This window comes from Nymphaea colorata, chromosome 12, assembly GCF_008831285.2.
Source record: "Nymphaea colorata isolate Beijing-Zhang1983 chromosome 12, ASM883128v2, whole genome shotgun sequence".
Taxonomy (NCBI): Eukaryota; Viridiplantae; Streptophyta; class Magnoliopsida; order Nymphaeales; family Nymphaeaceae; genus Nymphaea; species Nymphaea colorata.
Window position 1 is genome coordinate 20,850,271 of NC_045149.1, and position 13,648 is coordinate 20,863,918.

At 36.5% G+C, this 13,648-nt stretch overlaps 1 protein-coding gene across 2 annotated transcripts; it reads right to left on the reverse strand.

The window, feature by feature from the left end:
• Positions 1 to 428: 428 nt before the first annotated feature.
• Positions 429 to 8,250, reverse strand: LOC116266227 (secretory carrier-associated membrane protein 4). 2 transcript variants are annotated; one of them, XM_031647351.2, is made up of 12 exons: positions 8,088 to 8,249; positions 5,781 to 5,891; positions 5,637 to 5,696; positions 5,169 to 5,202; positions 4,974 to 5,096; positions 3,935 to 3,997; positions 3,731 to 3,824; positions 3,168 to 3,213; positions 3,015 to 3,082; positions 2,091 to 2,139; positions 1,062 to 1,127; positions 429 to 666 (listed from the first exon to the last, which is right to left on the reverse strand). In XM_031647351.2, exons 1-12 carry the CDS (start codon positions 8,142 to 8,144, stop codon positions 631 to 633), a joined length of 807 nt encoding a protein of 268 aa, XP_031503211.1. In that variant the 5' UTR covers positions 8,145 to 8,249; the 3' UTR covers positions 429 to 630. The 2 variants fall into 2 exon arrangements, with proteins under 2 accessions (XP_031503211.1, XP_031503212.1); XM_031647352.2 differs by lacking the exons at positions 429 to 666; positions 1,062 to 1,127 and adding an exon at positions 1,185 to 1,381 and having other exon boundaries at positions 8,088 to 8,250.
• Positions 8,251 to 13,648: the final 5,398 nt, after the last annotated feature.

Sequence of the window (13,648 nt, forward strand, 5' to 3'; positions counted from 1 at the left end):
ATTAGCATACTACCTTCTTCCAATTCCAAATAGATTATTAAGCAATTGAACGCAATGAGTTAAGCCTTTATCTTCAGAGAGTTCCTTGCCCAGCGAAAACAGTGTGGCGATGAAAATAGAGATTCCAATCGCGTCAGAATATTGACCTCTAAGTCTTTGATGGTAACCCATGAAAGAAGAGCTGGAAAAATCTCCAAAGTCGAGAAAAACCAATGCTTGCAGAGCTTTAAGCTGGTACAGCCACAAGAAAACCTTCTACACATTTCATTGTTGAGAGAAGGAGCGAATTGTTCTGGACTCTACTTGAGCTAAACAACTAGCAATCGCTACTGCCAGTGTCAAACTGATCATTGCAACCTTCCATTGAGGGTCGATATGGAAGTGGACACGCAAGCGAGAGAGAGAGAGAGAGAGAGAGAGAGAGAGAGTAACAAAAGAATAATCTCTACAAGCAAATCAAAAGCATACACAAATAAGAAGGAAAGAAAGAAGACCCACCAAAAAAAAAGGAAAAAAGCAGCTCTCTAACTGGTTGTGAAAAAGCAACTATATATACAACCAATGCACAGGAAAACACTCCGATGGACGATAGGTTGATAACCCGTCACTCAGCATATCCTAAGCACGCCCTCAGTTTTTGGATCCCCTGAAGTACATGTAAACTTTCTGCACAAGACAACATTTCTAGATGTCAAAAGAAATCATCCAACAAAAGACAGAAATTCAAACATAGCACAGAATTTGCTTGATCATGTATCCTTTTCCTTGATAAAATAAGAAGCATTATGACGGTACAGAATCCAAAGATGGCCAATCATCTGACTATCGAGACATGAATCATTTGCAAGCACAATGCTAAACCATTACTGACATATTTTCTCAAACCAGAATACTTGGACGATGGATGCATAAATAAAGACATGCATCATTTGCAAGCACCTTGCTAAACTATTACTGACATATCTCCTCAAACCAGAATATTTTGACGATGGATGGATAAATAACATAAGCCAAAAGCACCTCGATGTTACCATCAGAAATAACAAGATTCAAGTAACAACCTGGATAACCCATAAGCTAAGAAGAACTTCCAGACAAAATAAGCCAAACCCAACCAAGTAAAAGATCTGCAAGCAAACAAGATAAGATTAGGAAACACAATATGAAAGAGGGGGGAAAGAACCATATTGGCATAACTTAACAGGATCATAGATACAACTTTGAAGTTAACATTCGAAAAAACATAACTATATGTCAATTATTGAGCAACATCACAATACACTCCAATAAGAATTAGGAGCACAATTAAGATATCATGAAAAGTTCTTTTGTATATCACAACTTCCAGACAAAATTAGCCAATCCCAACCAAGTAAAAGATCTGTAAGCAAACAAGACAAGATTAGGAAACAGCATATGAAAGAGGAGGGGAAAAAAACCAAATTGGTATAACTTAACAGGATCACAGATACCTAAATGTCAACTATTGAGCAACCACACAATACACTCCAATAAGAATGGGGGCACAATTAACATATCATGAAAAGTTCTTTTGTATATCACAGCTCTTGAAACTGCTTAACAAATCATGACATATCAGAAGTTTGTAAATCTACTCTTACCGATTGAAAATATCTCTTCTTAAAGGTCAATAAGTCAGTTGTGTATTGGAATTTCTTAAATTCAGGTGCTCATTTTATGGTGTCTTATTTTCCATAAAATTCTATGGATGAAGCGTGCATAATGGATGTCATGGACAAGCATAACAGAGGAGACAGCCTTCCATTTAGATAGCATCAAATCAATGCTCCAATGTAATCCTTAAAATAATGTTTCCCCAGTTAGAAATGTCAAAGCACGTATTAAGGAATTATAAGAAGAACTAAGAAATCACTCATGCAGTGCTTAGGAAAGAGCAAGAGGAAATACCCAGCTCACGACTCAAGGAAAAGAAAGGAAATTTCTGGAGGATTGCATCAGAAGATGCTACCCAATCATCAGAGACTAAGTTTTCTAATCACCTTATGAACTTATGGCTTTCCAATCAAAAGAGGTTAAAATTAGAAGGCAATGAATTAGAAGAAATTTACCCCCAGAAGTACACTTGATGAGAACAGGTCGACAGCCGACAGAATCCCACTGAGTGCACAGAAGAAAAAGGCATCATCACAAATCAGAAGACTTTCAATCACTAACTAAAATTGACAAACAATATTCCATGGTCGAAGGAGCAATAATAACTACTGGATACATAAGGTGATTAACAGAACCATTTGTTGACGATCAAGTGGCATTTCTTTTCATACATGTAAGCAAATTTATATTACAGATACATCTTCTAAAGGCTATCTATAAGTCTATAACAAATGGTCAAAATATCAAACCTGAAGTTCCGATATTGAATTTAGATACTATAATACAAGAAAGACAATCCATCTGAGTCCTAGAAGGAAATTTAGTTTAGACATGAACTAGGAAAAGAAATGCAAATGTCGGTCTGTGGAGATCAATAATGCCTTTGTTAATCTGTTCATCCAAATCAGAGAGGACATCTTCTTGATGTTCAAGTAGAAACATGTAATAAAAAATAAGCGAGAATACTTTACAATGCAATGCAATGGTATATAATTACTGTCTGGACATTTCCAAGTGCAAGGCTGAAGCAAAAGTTTGGGAACTGCCAGATAATCCAGCTGACAAAACAAATTTTCTCTTTTAACATGTTTAAATTTACTTAAAAAAAGAATAAGGAATTTTTAGCAAAATACATCAAAACAAGTAGACAATTAAGCCTCAAAGATGACTTTATTGTACGACTCATTGGGACTGATTATTGAACAATTCAGATTTATGGCAGTACTTAATGTTCATAACGAATAGAAAAGAGCCACAATTTTTAGCTGAACCTAAACTTTTTGACAAGCCATATATGCATTTGTGTCACTTTACAGCATTCCTAGCATTAAAAAATGCACAAACGTCTGAAGGCGAATATTCATTTTCAAATATCTTACGTGAAGGATTTCCCGTGGAAGACAATTGGAGGGGCAATAGCAGCTACGATACAAAACCCAATATGCACCTGCAGAGCTACAAGATAAGCATCACAGACAAGTAACTTTCTATGAATATCAAATACATTAGATGCCAAAATAGTGAAATTTTACCAAATACCACATGAAAAACCAGCCAAAATTCAGGGCACTGTCAGTCCTGAAAAACATAAAACCACAATAAGCCACAAAGCCTTGTGACTATCTCAGAACCATTTCATTTTAAATATATACATATCTAAATGAAACCCTCAATATCCAACTATCAAAGTCTGGCAAAGTGAAATGAACCATAAGTGCATGTTTAACAGTCAAGTAATAAGGTCATAAACATAGAACCACCACAAGGCATGTGCAGGCATCCGCAGTTTATTACTCAATATGCACCATTGAAATGGCAAAATTTCACAAACCATGGTCATAATAAAAGTAGCAGGGACCACTTTATGAAGTAAAAGTTTCGTAAATTATCATATTTATTTACAGAAAAAGAAAAGATCTCTGAATAGTCAGATAGTGACATCAGAAAGAGTATGTATCAACACCTTATTGATCAGTACACACAAATACAAAACTTTGGAGTTTGGACAATATAACATGAACAACAGGAACTCTATCCAGTTACTATAACAAAGCTATATGAATGCTCTGAATAAACAAATTAATTGTCTGCTCACCTCACGCCACGATACAGAGGCCTATACCACAACACATATGAAAGGGGGTACCCAAGCAAAGCATAAATAATTGCGAGAAACCAGATTTTGACTCCTGAAATTATTAATTACCCAGTCAATAATATTGCAACCTCCAAAATGTGTCATCTTGAAAATTTTGAAGGAAAAAGGAAAATCCATAGACAACAGAATCAAAATGTGTACCTTCTCCTTTGATCCAAGCAACTGTCACTGCAAGAACATTATATGAAAGACAAAGAACTATTCCTGCAGAGGTCACAAAGACATTAAGAAACCATAATTTTTCGAACGGAAAAGCATCAGACCACCAGAGACACCTAAACAGTCCATCGATTTTTCCATTTTAGTTCATCAAGGAACTGCAAATTCTCTTCAGATATAGAGTATATGGTAATTACTCCCAATGGGAAGATCAAATACTAACAGATTCATTAAGGCAATTTCTGAATGAGGATAGAAATGTGCAGCACCACACAAGCTTTTTCCTGTATAGCCAGACAACTTTGTTGCCATTGACAAATCAAGTTTGTGCCTCAAAATGCAGAAAACAGTATCAACAAGCTTTAACATAGTTTTCTCATTTGACAAGGAAGCCTACATCTATATATCCCAAGTAGCACATGTTTGAACCTGAATGCATGTAAAAGTGCATAAGCATGTCACCACATTTTCGAGTGTCAAACAAGAAGCTACGAATAAGTAACATAGTGAATCAGCATATTATCATCCATGAAGTACACAATAGACAAGAACCAAAAAATTGGCCGTATCTGAAACTAAAGAACAAGAGATGAACATACACATTGGGCAATTTTAATAAAATGCAAAAGAATGGATAATCCAAGGTGAAGTAATATTTACAGAAAAGCAAAATTAGCAATATAAACTTATGTTTCATTGATGTACTCTAACTTTTCATATTATTACTTTCTTTGCGGCGGGAAATCAAAAAGAATATGTAGGAGAAAACAAAAATTACATAGTTGAAGAAAGTATACATCCATCTCATTCTCATCCTCTTTGAATGCAGAATGCACCAAGTGCACTCGTACAGGAAACTTTGTTAGCATAGAGAAAATAGAAAGCAATAAAAGGCTTAGGTAATATAGACTAAATAGTATTAGATATTAGCACATACTACTATCTGCCGTGCAACTGTGTTCTCAGTGTAAGATGCTCAAAATTAACTTACTAGACATGCATTTAAGTTTAAGTAACAAACCTAGCCAACTTGCAAATGCCACATATTGCAGCCTCTGAGCATGTGCAGGTATTTCATTTGCTATGTCATGATGAATTATGGGGAAAAATGGAGGCCAATTCTTATCATTTCTAGGAACCCCAGCTGCATTCACAAAACAAAAGCATCTAAGACTACTGAAATAAACAAAAACCAACTAGTGCAATCAAAATTTACCCCTTGACAGAGCCTCCTCTCTCCTTTTGATTTCCTATGCCAACAAAAATAAAATTAAAAATTAAAAAAAAAATTGATCAAGTCTGGATGAAACTAGGGCAGTAAAGAAAAAACTATATGCAATTTCAAACCAAAAGACAGAATATGAAAGCATACTCAAGGTCAGTTTGGAAGAAAATATCACAATCATATCTCATAGTGGCAGTCTCTAACTATCTGCCCTGGCTAATTACAGAAGAAAGATCCCTGAACTCACCAACACAAACCCTAGTCCAAGATTAAGGTTGTTCCCTCTAAAACAAAATACACTCGTAAAACTGTGATGAAACCCTTGAACACTCCCATTTACCTATATATACCGCTAATACAGGGTCTGTCTTAAGACCCGACCCAAAAGACTCCCTTGACCTGTGATCCAGCCACTATCATATCGTTAAAGCATAAGCAGCGAGTAGCTGCAAATTCTACCTGTTCCTTCCTTTTTAGTTCTGCTTCCCAGGCTGCAAGTTCTTTTTTCTTCTTAGAGTCCTGAACAGATATAATATCAGTGGAGAGGTTGCCTGAAAGTGATGACAATAAGTGAAAATCAACTCTGAGGACAGCACCGCTTACATTGGTAGTATCCAAAGGTATGTCGACAGTTGCATCATGATTGCGACCGAAACCAAAAGGCTCCGAAGACAAAGGGGAAAGCCGTGATTTTGCTGGTGGTGCAGCAGCATTCTAATTTAAGATATATAATGTTAGCTCGATGAACAAAAAAACTTGCAATTAATTGAAATTTGAAAACAACAGCAAATTATGATTGCTACATAACAAGTTACTAACAACAAGAGCAAGCAAATGAGATACTAAACCATCATGGGAGTACCAAATGGAAATTGAAAACAATTCTGGAAACTGAAACTGGCCAAACAATCGTCATACCATAAATAATTGGCCAATGAGGAAGCATGACTTTGGAAAAAGGAATATAAGACCCTTGCATTTCCAACTTAAACTTTCAAAGCAGCTCAAATGAGGCAAGGTGGAATTAAAGGGCTACCTTATGAACTTATTGAATGCTCAACTGTTTCTGTTTGCAGATATCTACTGGGTCTCAAGCTTAATTCAACACCCCTTCCATCATATGAACGAGTAGAGGGGCATACTAAACAAGCCTATGATTTACGCGTAAAATAACTGAATGTTAGATATATATCATTATATCAATCATTTCTTTGATAGTTAATTCTATTCCCATGCATCCTCGTCTGGTCTTAGATTTTTAGTCCAAGGTCGACCGTTTATAAATTTCATGTGTGTATTTATAACCTCATACAAGAGCTTATTTATAAATTATAGTTGGATTGTTTTGTAAAATACGGACAATCACATATGTAAACATGACCCATGTGCATATTGGACTACCCCGTATGTTCATCCTTTTAAACCCATGCTTTCATCTGCACCTAGTATGTTATAGGCAAACCAAAAAATATGGTTCTCAGGATCATGCTTTGAAATTTAAAGTTCCTCAAGGTTGCACTGAGTACTGCAAAGTGCAAACTTAGATCTGTGGATTTCAGCCAAGGAAATCAGAACCAATCCCACAGGTTCAGCCAAAAATCTTATATTTTCAAAGTATAACGAGGAGCTTAGATTGGATATATTGGCAGCTAATTGTTTTCCACTGTTTAATTTATTATAAATATCCTTCTTCTACGGTAGTGTAGACTCTAGAAGACCATAAATGTTATTTTCTGTAAACAATAGAAAAAAAGTTTAGGCCCAAGGCCCTCAACAAACAAATCTCTGTAGTAAATTCCGTCTTGCTCACATGGTGTGGTCTGTTCTGTTTTAAGAATTCCTACTAAAACCATAGGAAAAAGGGATCCGTTCTTACACTCTTTTCTTCATCTCAGTAGACGAACCTGGGTAAGAAATTCCAGTTTCAGTGGAGGTTGAATCAGGCATACGGTGCCAGATCTAATCTTCAATCATGCCTATGTGGCAATCAAGCATGCTGAAAATCAATCTGGAAATAGAGATTTATGTCATCCAAAAATGCGTTTATCAATACGGGATTTCTGGGATACCGATCTTTGTTAAATTAAATTAAGTATATTAAGCATTGTATGGAACCACCGACCACGGCATGAGCTAATTACATCAAGCAATAATCACGAGTCTGTACACGTTCCAGATATAAGCACCGTACAGAATTTCACATGTAGCTGAGCTTACAACCCGCCCCACGCCCCAACCACCCCCGCCCCCCCACCCCCCAACACAACAAAAAAAAAAAAAAAAGCAAGCCGAAAAGGTAAATTCAAAAGCTATGAGCTTTAGCAAAACAGATTCAAGTTCTATTGTATGTCAATATAAATGAAACATATAAGCTCTCACTTTCCCGTGCAGATGAACGTCACTTCCATGCTCTTTCCCAAAAAATATCAAACAGATCTCAAATATCAACAACCGACATCCAACCACTAAAAACGCGCTTTAGTATCCATTTCAGCAAATCAGTCGGCAAATCACGATCCCACTACTAGAAACAGCATTTTATAAAAAAAGGAAATTCCAAAAAGAAAAAAAACAAGCCTATTCCTATACTAGAACTCGTTAAAAACATCGATCAAATGACGACTAAGAAAGCGAAACCGAAACAGAACACTGAATCGACCCCGCAGCGGCACAGTATCAACTACTTCTTCAAGGGAACAGAAGCATTTCTAGAGATCGACGGATTTTTTCCAGCTTTTAAACACTAGGCATATTAGTGTTAAAGTAACAAGGATCCTGATGAAATTACCGGCAACAAGGAAAATGCAGGCGAAACTAGACCATGTAAACGAATTAAAAAAACAAACATGGAATCCAAAAAAAAAAAAAAAATCCACTGACTAACACGGAAATGATAGATCAATTTCTTACTGAGAAGGGATTGACGTTCTCTTCGTCGAAGGGGTTGGGGTCATCTCTCCGAGGCATCTTCACGGAGGAACTGGCGAGCGAGAATGACGGAAGGCCGAGGGATTGACCGAGAAGGGAAGCGAGCAAGAGAACTTTTGTAAACTTAACTTCAAAACTGTGAAAGGTAGTGGGAATAAAATGCCTTTCAGAGCGCTGGCAGTGGCCACTGTGGGTGGTTGAATTTACCGGAAAGCATTGGCCGTGAAACCTTTTGAACAGAAATGCCACGGAGCGCGCGCGGGAAATTCCTAAAAGGGGCATACAAAACGCGCTTGTCGTCGGCGCGGGTTTCTGGGTCGATATGGATCGGATACCGATCGGATATCCGATTGAACTATTTTAAATATAAATCTATAAATATAAATCGAGTAACTTGTTGTAAATTTGAAAAAAGTTTTATTTATTTGGACCTCGGTTTCTCTCCAAATTAGCTTGAAAATATAAATATATAATTTTTTTTTAATTTTCAATGAGGGCCACTAATTTCAAACAGATTGCTCAATAAGGGCTTACAATAAATTCGCTAAAAAAAAAGTTAGCTACAACTAGAAAGTTGTAATTTAGTTAGAAGTAAATACTAAAAAATGATTGCAGGTAATACTTTTTTTGTTTTACTAGTTAAAGACATTCCGCTTTAAGCTCTTATTTAACAAATTTCATGTAAAATATAAGGTACACTGAAAACACAAAAAGTAGTATTTTTAAAAAACTATAAAGAAAAAATAAGCCTGAAAAAAAAAACAAACATTTTAGATTGGAACCATTTGAAACTTGGCGGCTAAAACATTAAATTTGAATCGGAACAACGGCAAAGAGCATAGAAAAAGACAAAGCCCAATTATCGATATCTCAAATTGGATTCAAATGCAAACACGCGCAGGATCTGGGATCACTCCGAAATGAGGACTCGAGTCTCGTAAAAATTTGTCAACGAGGAGGAGACAATTGATCCCTAGAAATAAATTCCAAGATTAACATCTTCTCGTGTTTAAAGCGGATTAAAATTTCAAGGAAAAGTAGTTTCTCATGTTTAGGGCTCACTCGTCTTTCACCCTCTCGGAAGTTAATCACTAGGGGCATAACAATTGTGAACTTTTTCATGCTGAATTTCTCCCGCGTTTGATTAAAAAGCTATTAACAAAATGCCCCTTGAGAAAAGTGGAACCGGAAAATTTGCCTGAAAAGACTGTCAAATTGGAGTTCATATAACTTCTCAATGTTGGGAAAATCTTTTCTTTATTCTAAGAGGTTGAACGCCATAAAAAAATGACCTCAACAGGCATAGCGTAGCTCATCGAATTATCAGCTTGTATAAAGACAGGTATCTAATTTGATTCATGTAGGCATTATGTTCATGTGCCTTAAAGTGGTATGGTGCGGCATCCAAATTGAAGGTTGCACAGTTGTTATCGATGACACTGACGCAGTTCAAGACCCAGAAGAAAGGGGAAATGGGCACTTCGGGCCTCACTTCAGGGGGTGAGATAAACATCTCGCTCACCGGATGCCATAAGAAAATACTACGACAACAAGCTCTAAGCTCTCTCTCCAAACTGACAGCTAAAGTGAAAAAAAAAATAAAATTTAAGTATGTTTTTGTTATTCCACCAATTTTTCAAAATCCATATTTGGAAGTGCATTTTCAAGCTTGTGTGCTTACCATAACTTCCATCTAATTTTTTAGATCCACAAGGTCTAAGGCATGCTTTCGGTAACTTGGGTTGTCACCCAACATATTCTTCATTTTGTACTTTGGTGACCTCTTTTGTGAGATACAAGAGGTTGACACTCCTAATACTCGAAATGAAAACTACCGTCTTTCAAACTCTGCCCAAAGGCAAAGATAGGTGTGGGCTAAGTGGGTGCATTTGCCCACATGGACCTCAAAAACTTATTATTTTTATATTGATATTTTTTAGTAATTTTTCTCATTTACATATTGGTGTCTTTTAAAAATTTAAAATTTTTTACCTAGTGCCCCTTTCGCTAAAATCTTCTGGCTTCGCCCCTACCCACCCCAGACCGTTGTCTCTAAGCCGTTTGAAAATTCAATCATAAAATATTGGATCGATTAGTTGGCACGGGATACCCCAGTCAATAGTATAATTTGATCTCACATGGGTTCTTAATAGTCGGGGAACATAACAATGCCATCAATGTAAGGCTTTCATAAGAGGTATTTGACGTAATATAAAGCAAGTAGTTGAGGTTCATGTAATAGCACTTTGATGAGTTAGGTACAAGAAAAAAAATATATTAATATATAGTTGTTGAGATCTACGACATCTCAACCAATATAGAAGGGTGGAATAATTACTTTTATTAGATGACAAGGGAAACTACCTAATTTTTGAGAGTCATGACACCAATCATGCATAGAGTAACCCTTTTTTTCGCAGATAGCTTCTACATGGCTGGCTCCCTTTTAATGAAAAAGAATGAAAAGCCAGAGATGGAAAGGGACAGACTTTTCTTACCCATATTAAGTTTTCCAAGATAAAGACATCCGGGACAACTTTTCTAACCATTAAATCACTTTCTTTGCCTCTTTACCTTGGTAATGTTTTCCAGGGTAAAGGCATCTTAGGTGCCCTTTTTTTAGCTATCCAAACTTCCCTTAAACTTGCAATTTGGCATGTGTTTGCAAGCTTGCATGCACGCTTCCACGTGTCGGTCGAACAAATGCACTGTTGTATCTACTGGTAACTGGATGATCTATGAAAACAAGTACTCAAGTTTGGTAACATTGGTTTAGGGATGGAAAATCATTTGATTCAACTTGAAAGTTTTGCATGTTTGGGTTGTATCAAATCCAACTGTTGGATCTCTAATCGGACCATTCCATAACTGGAATACTTTATTTAGGGGCGAAGGCAGGTGTGAGCATTATGTGAGCAATCCCACACAAACCAATAAAAAATACTTGTTCTAATATTGATGCCTCAGGATAACTTTATAATTTACACATTGGTGCCTTTTAAAATTTAAAATTTTATAACTAGTACTCCTTATCCAGAATTTTCTGGCTCTCCCAACTATGTTTTCTTAAAAGTTCTTCTCCACCTTATGCACAACAATGAAGAAATTTATATTACATTTTAAGTACTTGCTGAAGCTTTGCTAAAATAATATCTCCTTCTATGAATGAATTTTTTAGTTTGGATTGTGATCAAAGTTACAAAGTTCTCCAACAATTAGCACCATATTCAACAAGAACACATCTCGAGCAAAGCCTATAAAGGTCGTTTGTCAACAGGGACTTTATATATTGAGGTAGATTCATGGAACACTAGAACTAACATGTCATTAAACACTCACATAGTGTCCTGCTGTCAAGCAACCCTTAAGGAGATGCATTCGAACTTACAAGTCATGGTTTTCCTATGAAAAGATTCCCCGAACACTCATTGGAAAACATCTAACTGCTATGTGGTCCATTTCTCCATCCCCTGAAGCAGTGGGACCTTAGGAAGCTGGGTCTGTCCTTATCAAACAGCAGGATCTCTGCTATTTTTACCTTCTCTTTAGCCAAAAGCCAAAATGAAGTTGCACCCACATGCAGACAATCTTATACAAACTAGAGAACATAAATTTTGAATTCAAATAACTACCCACTCTATGAACCTTTATAGAGTTTTTTTTTTTCCTTCTCGTTTTTGCCTTTTGACATGAACAGGCAAATTGGGGGTTAGTTCCATGGGGATTTGACTGCAAGATTCCTCAATTATCATAGTAATTTTAGAACGTGCTACTATTATGATTAATCTATTTTGCACACATCTTGGCATGTCCTTATTTTTGCCGTAAGTTGAGAAAGGCATTTTGATTCCTTAATCTATGTCCAAAAATTTCAAGTTTACTTCTGCAGATGATAAGAGTTTAAATTTGGATACTTTATATATATTCATTCATTTTTTCGGTTGCCGGTTTGTCATCGCAAGCTTAATGGCACGCATACGCGTGCTCATCTCAACAAACACCAGCTTGAAAAGTTTCAGGGCGCGTTTGGATAAGACACCAAAATCACGCTTTTAAAGAACTCAGTAACGTAAAAACTTTAGTTGTCACAGTCAACCGATGAAATTATACGAGAATAAAGAAAAAATATTCTCATGTGACGTTACCATTCTTTTTTTCAAGTACTTTTTGCTAAGGGTGGGCATCGGGCCGGTGAGCCTGGCTCGGGCCCGGCGGCGGCCCGGCCCGACGCCTAGGCCTACTTTTTTGACATGCCAGCACTGTACTAAAGTATGGACTACTTCCACGACTTGCTAGCAGGAAAAATAAATAAATCTTTATCCTCCTTTTTCTTCTCCTTTTTTTCGTTATTTTTGTCCTTAAGATGATACCAAGTAAGATGATACCAAGTAAGGTAGTGTTCGATTGGATTTCGACTGCTAAGATCTTAAGTTTTAGATTTAGAGTGTATTTTTTAAAAGGTCACTCAAACACAAAAAATGAGCACCTTAGACAACTTTTATCATCACTAAAAAATCCGGTAGAAAAAATTCAGGCACAATTAAAGAAGTCGAAGAGATGTTTGAGTAAAACACGTCCTAAATGCTCCTGGCTGAACAAGTTATCAAAAGATAGTTTTTCCAATGAAGAAAACACGTCCAAAGGTATACAGGGGAGAAAAAAAAAAGAACCCACACAATGAGTTGTATCCAATACGCGCTCTGATTCAAAGGAAATACGCGGAATATTTTTCATTTAACTTGTTCTTGAACTTATATATTTCGGGTTCATTTTTTTTTCTTTATGTAACTTTGATTTGATTCAATTCAAAAAAGATTCTGACTCCTTTTTGATTCAGCCAATCACCTTCACCTATATATTTTTATAAGGACTCATTTCGAAAGCCGAATTTAATAATACTACAATAAACAATTATTTGATTCCCCTACAACCATACAGGTAAAAACATTGGGCTGAGTTTCTTTTAGTAGACTATCGAACGCCCCATGCAGTTTGGGTGAGGCATTGCAAAGAATGCCTCAGTTTTTCAAAGTGCATTAGTACTTACGTCAGTGGGAGTCAAAACTATTCGTTCTAAAAGCAACAAAGTAACAGTTTACTGAGTGTCCCATTGTTTGGACTCTCTCTTTTGGTCTTTATTTTTGCCTCATTCCTGATTCTTTCCTGTACATTAAAATTCGAACTTAAAGGAGGCTTCCCACCAGATGCTGTGTTGAAAAACCTAACCAAAGACAGATAACGAATCAATAACGACGAGAAAACACCAGGTTTACTTGAATACATCAGGACTGGTTTGTGTCTCTACCATGCGGTCTGCTTGTTCATCCATGGACAAGTCCGGCAGCTAACACAGTGCTTCAAGTTCAACTTGAAACCATTGGCCTATGCTTCTTTGAATCTAGCACCAGTATAAGCAGTCATATCTGATAAATGGCATCAATGGGACTGGGTGTGGCAAAAATTACCAGAACAATCCACAGATAAGCATTTCAGTCCACAAACCATCTTTTGTTCTCATTCAGTGCAAGAGAGCAAGAAGTTGA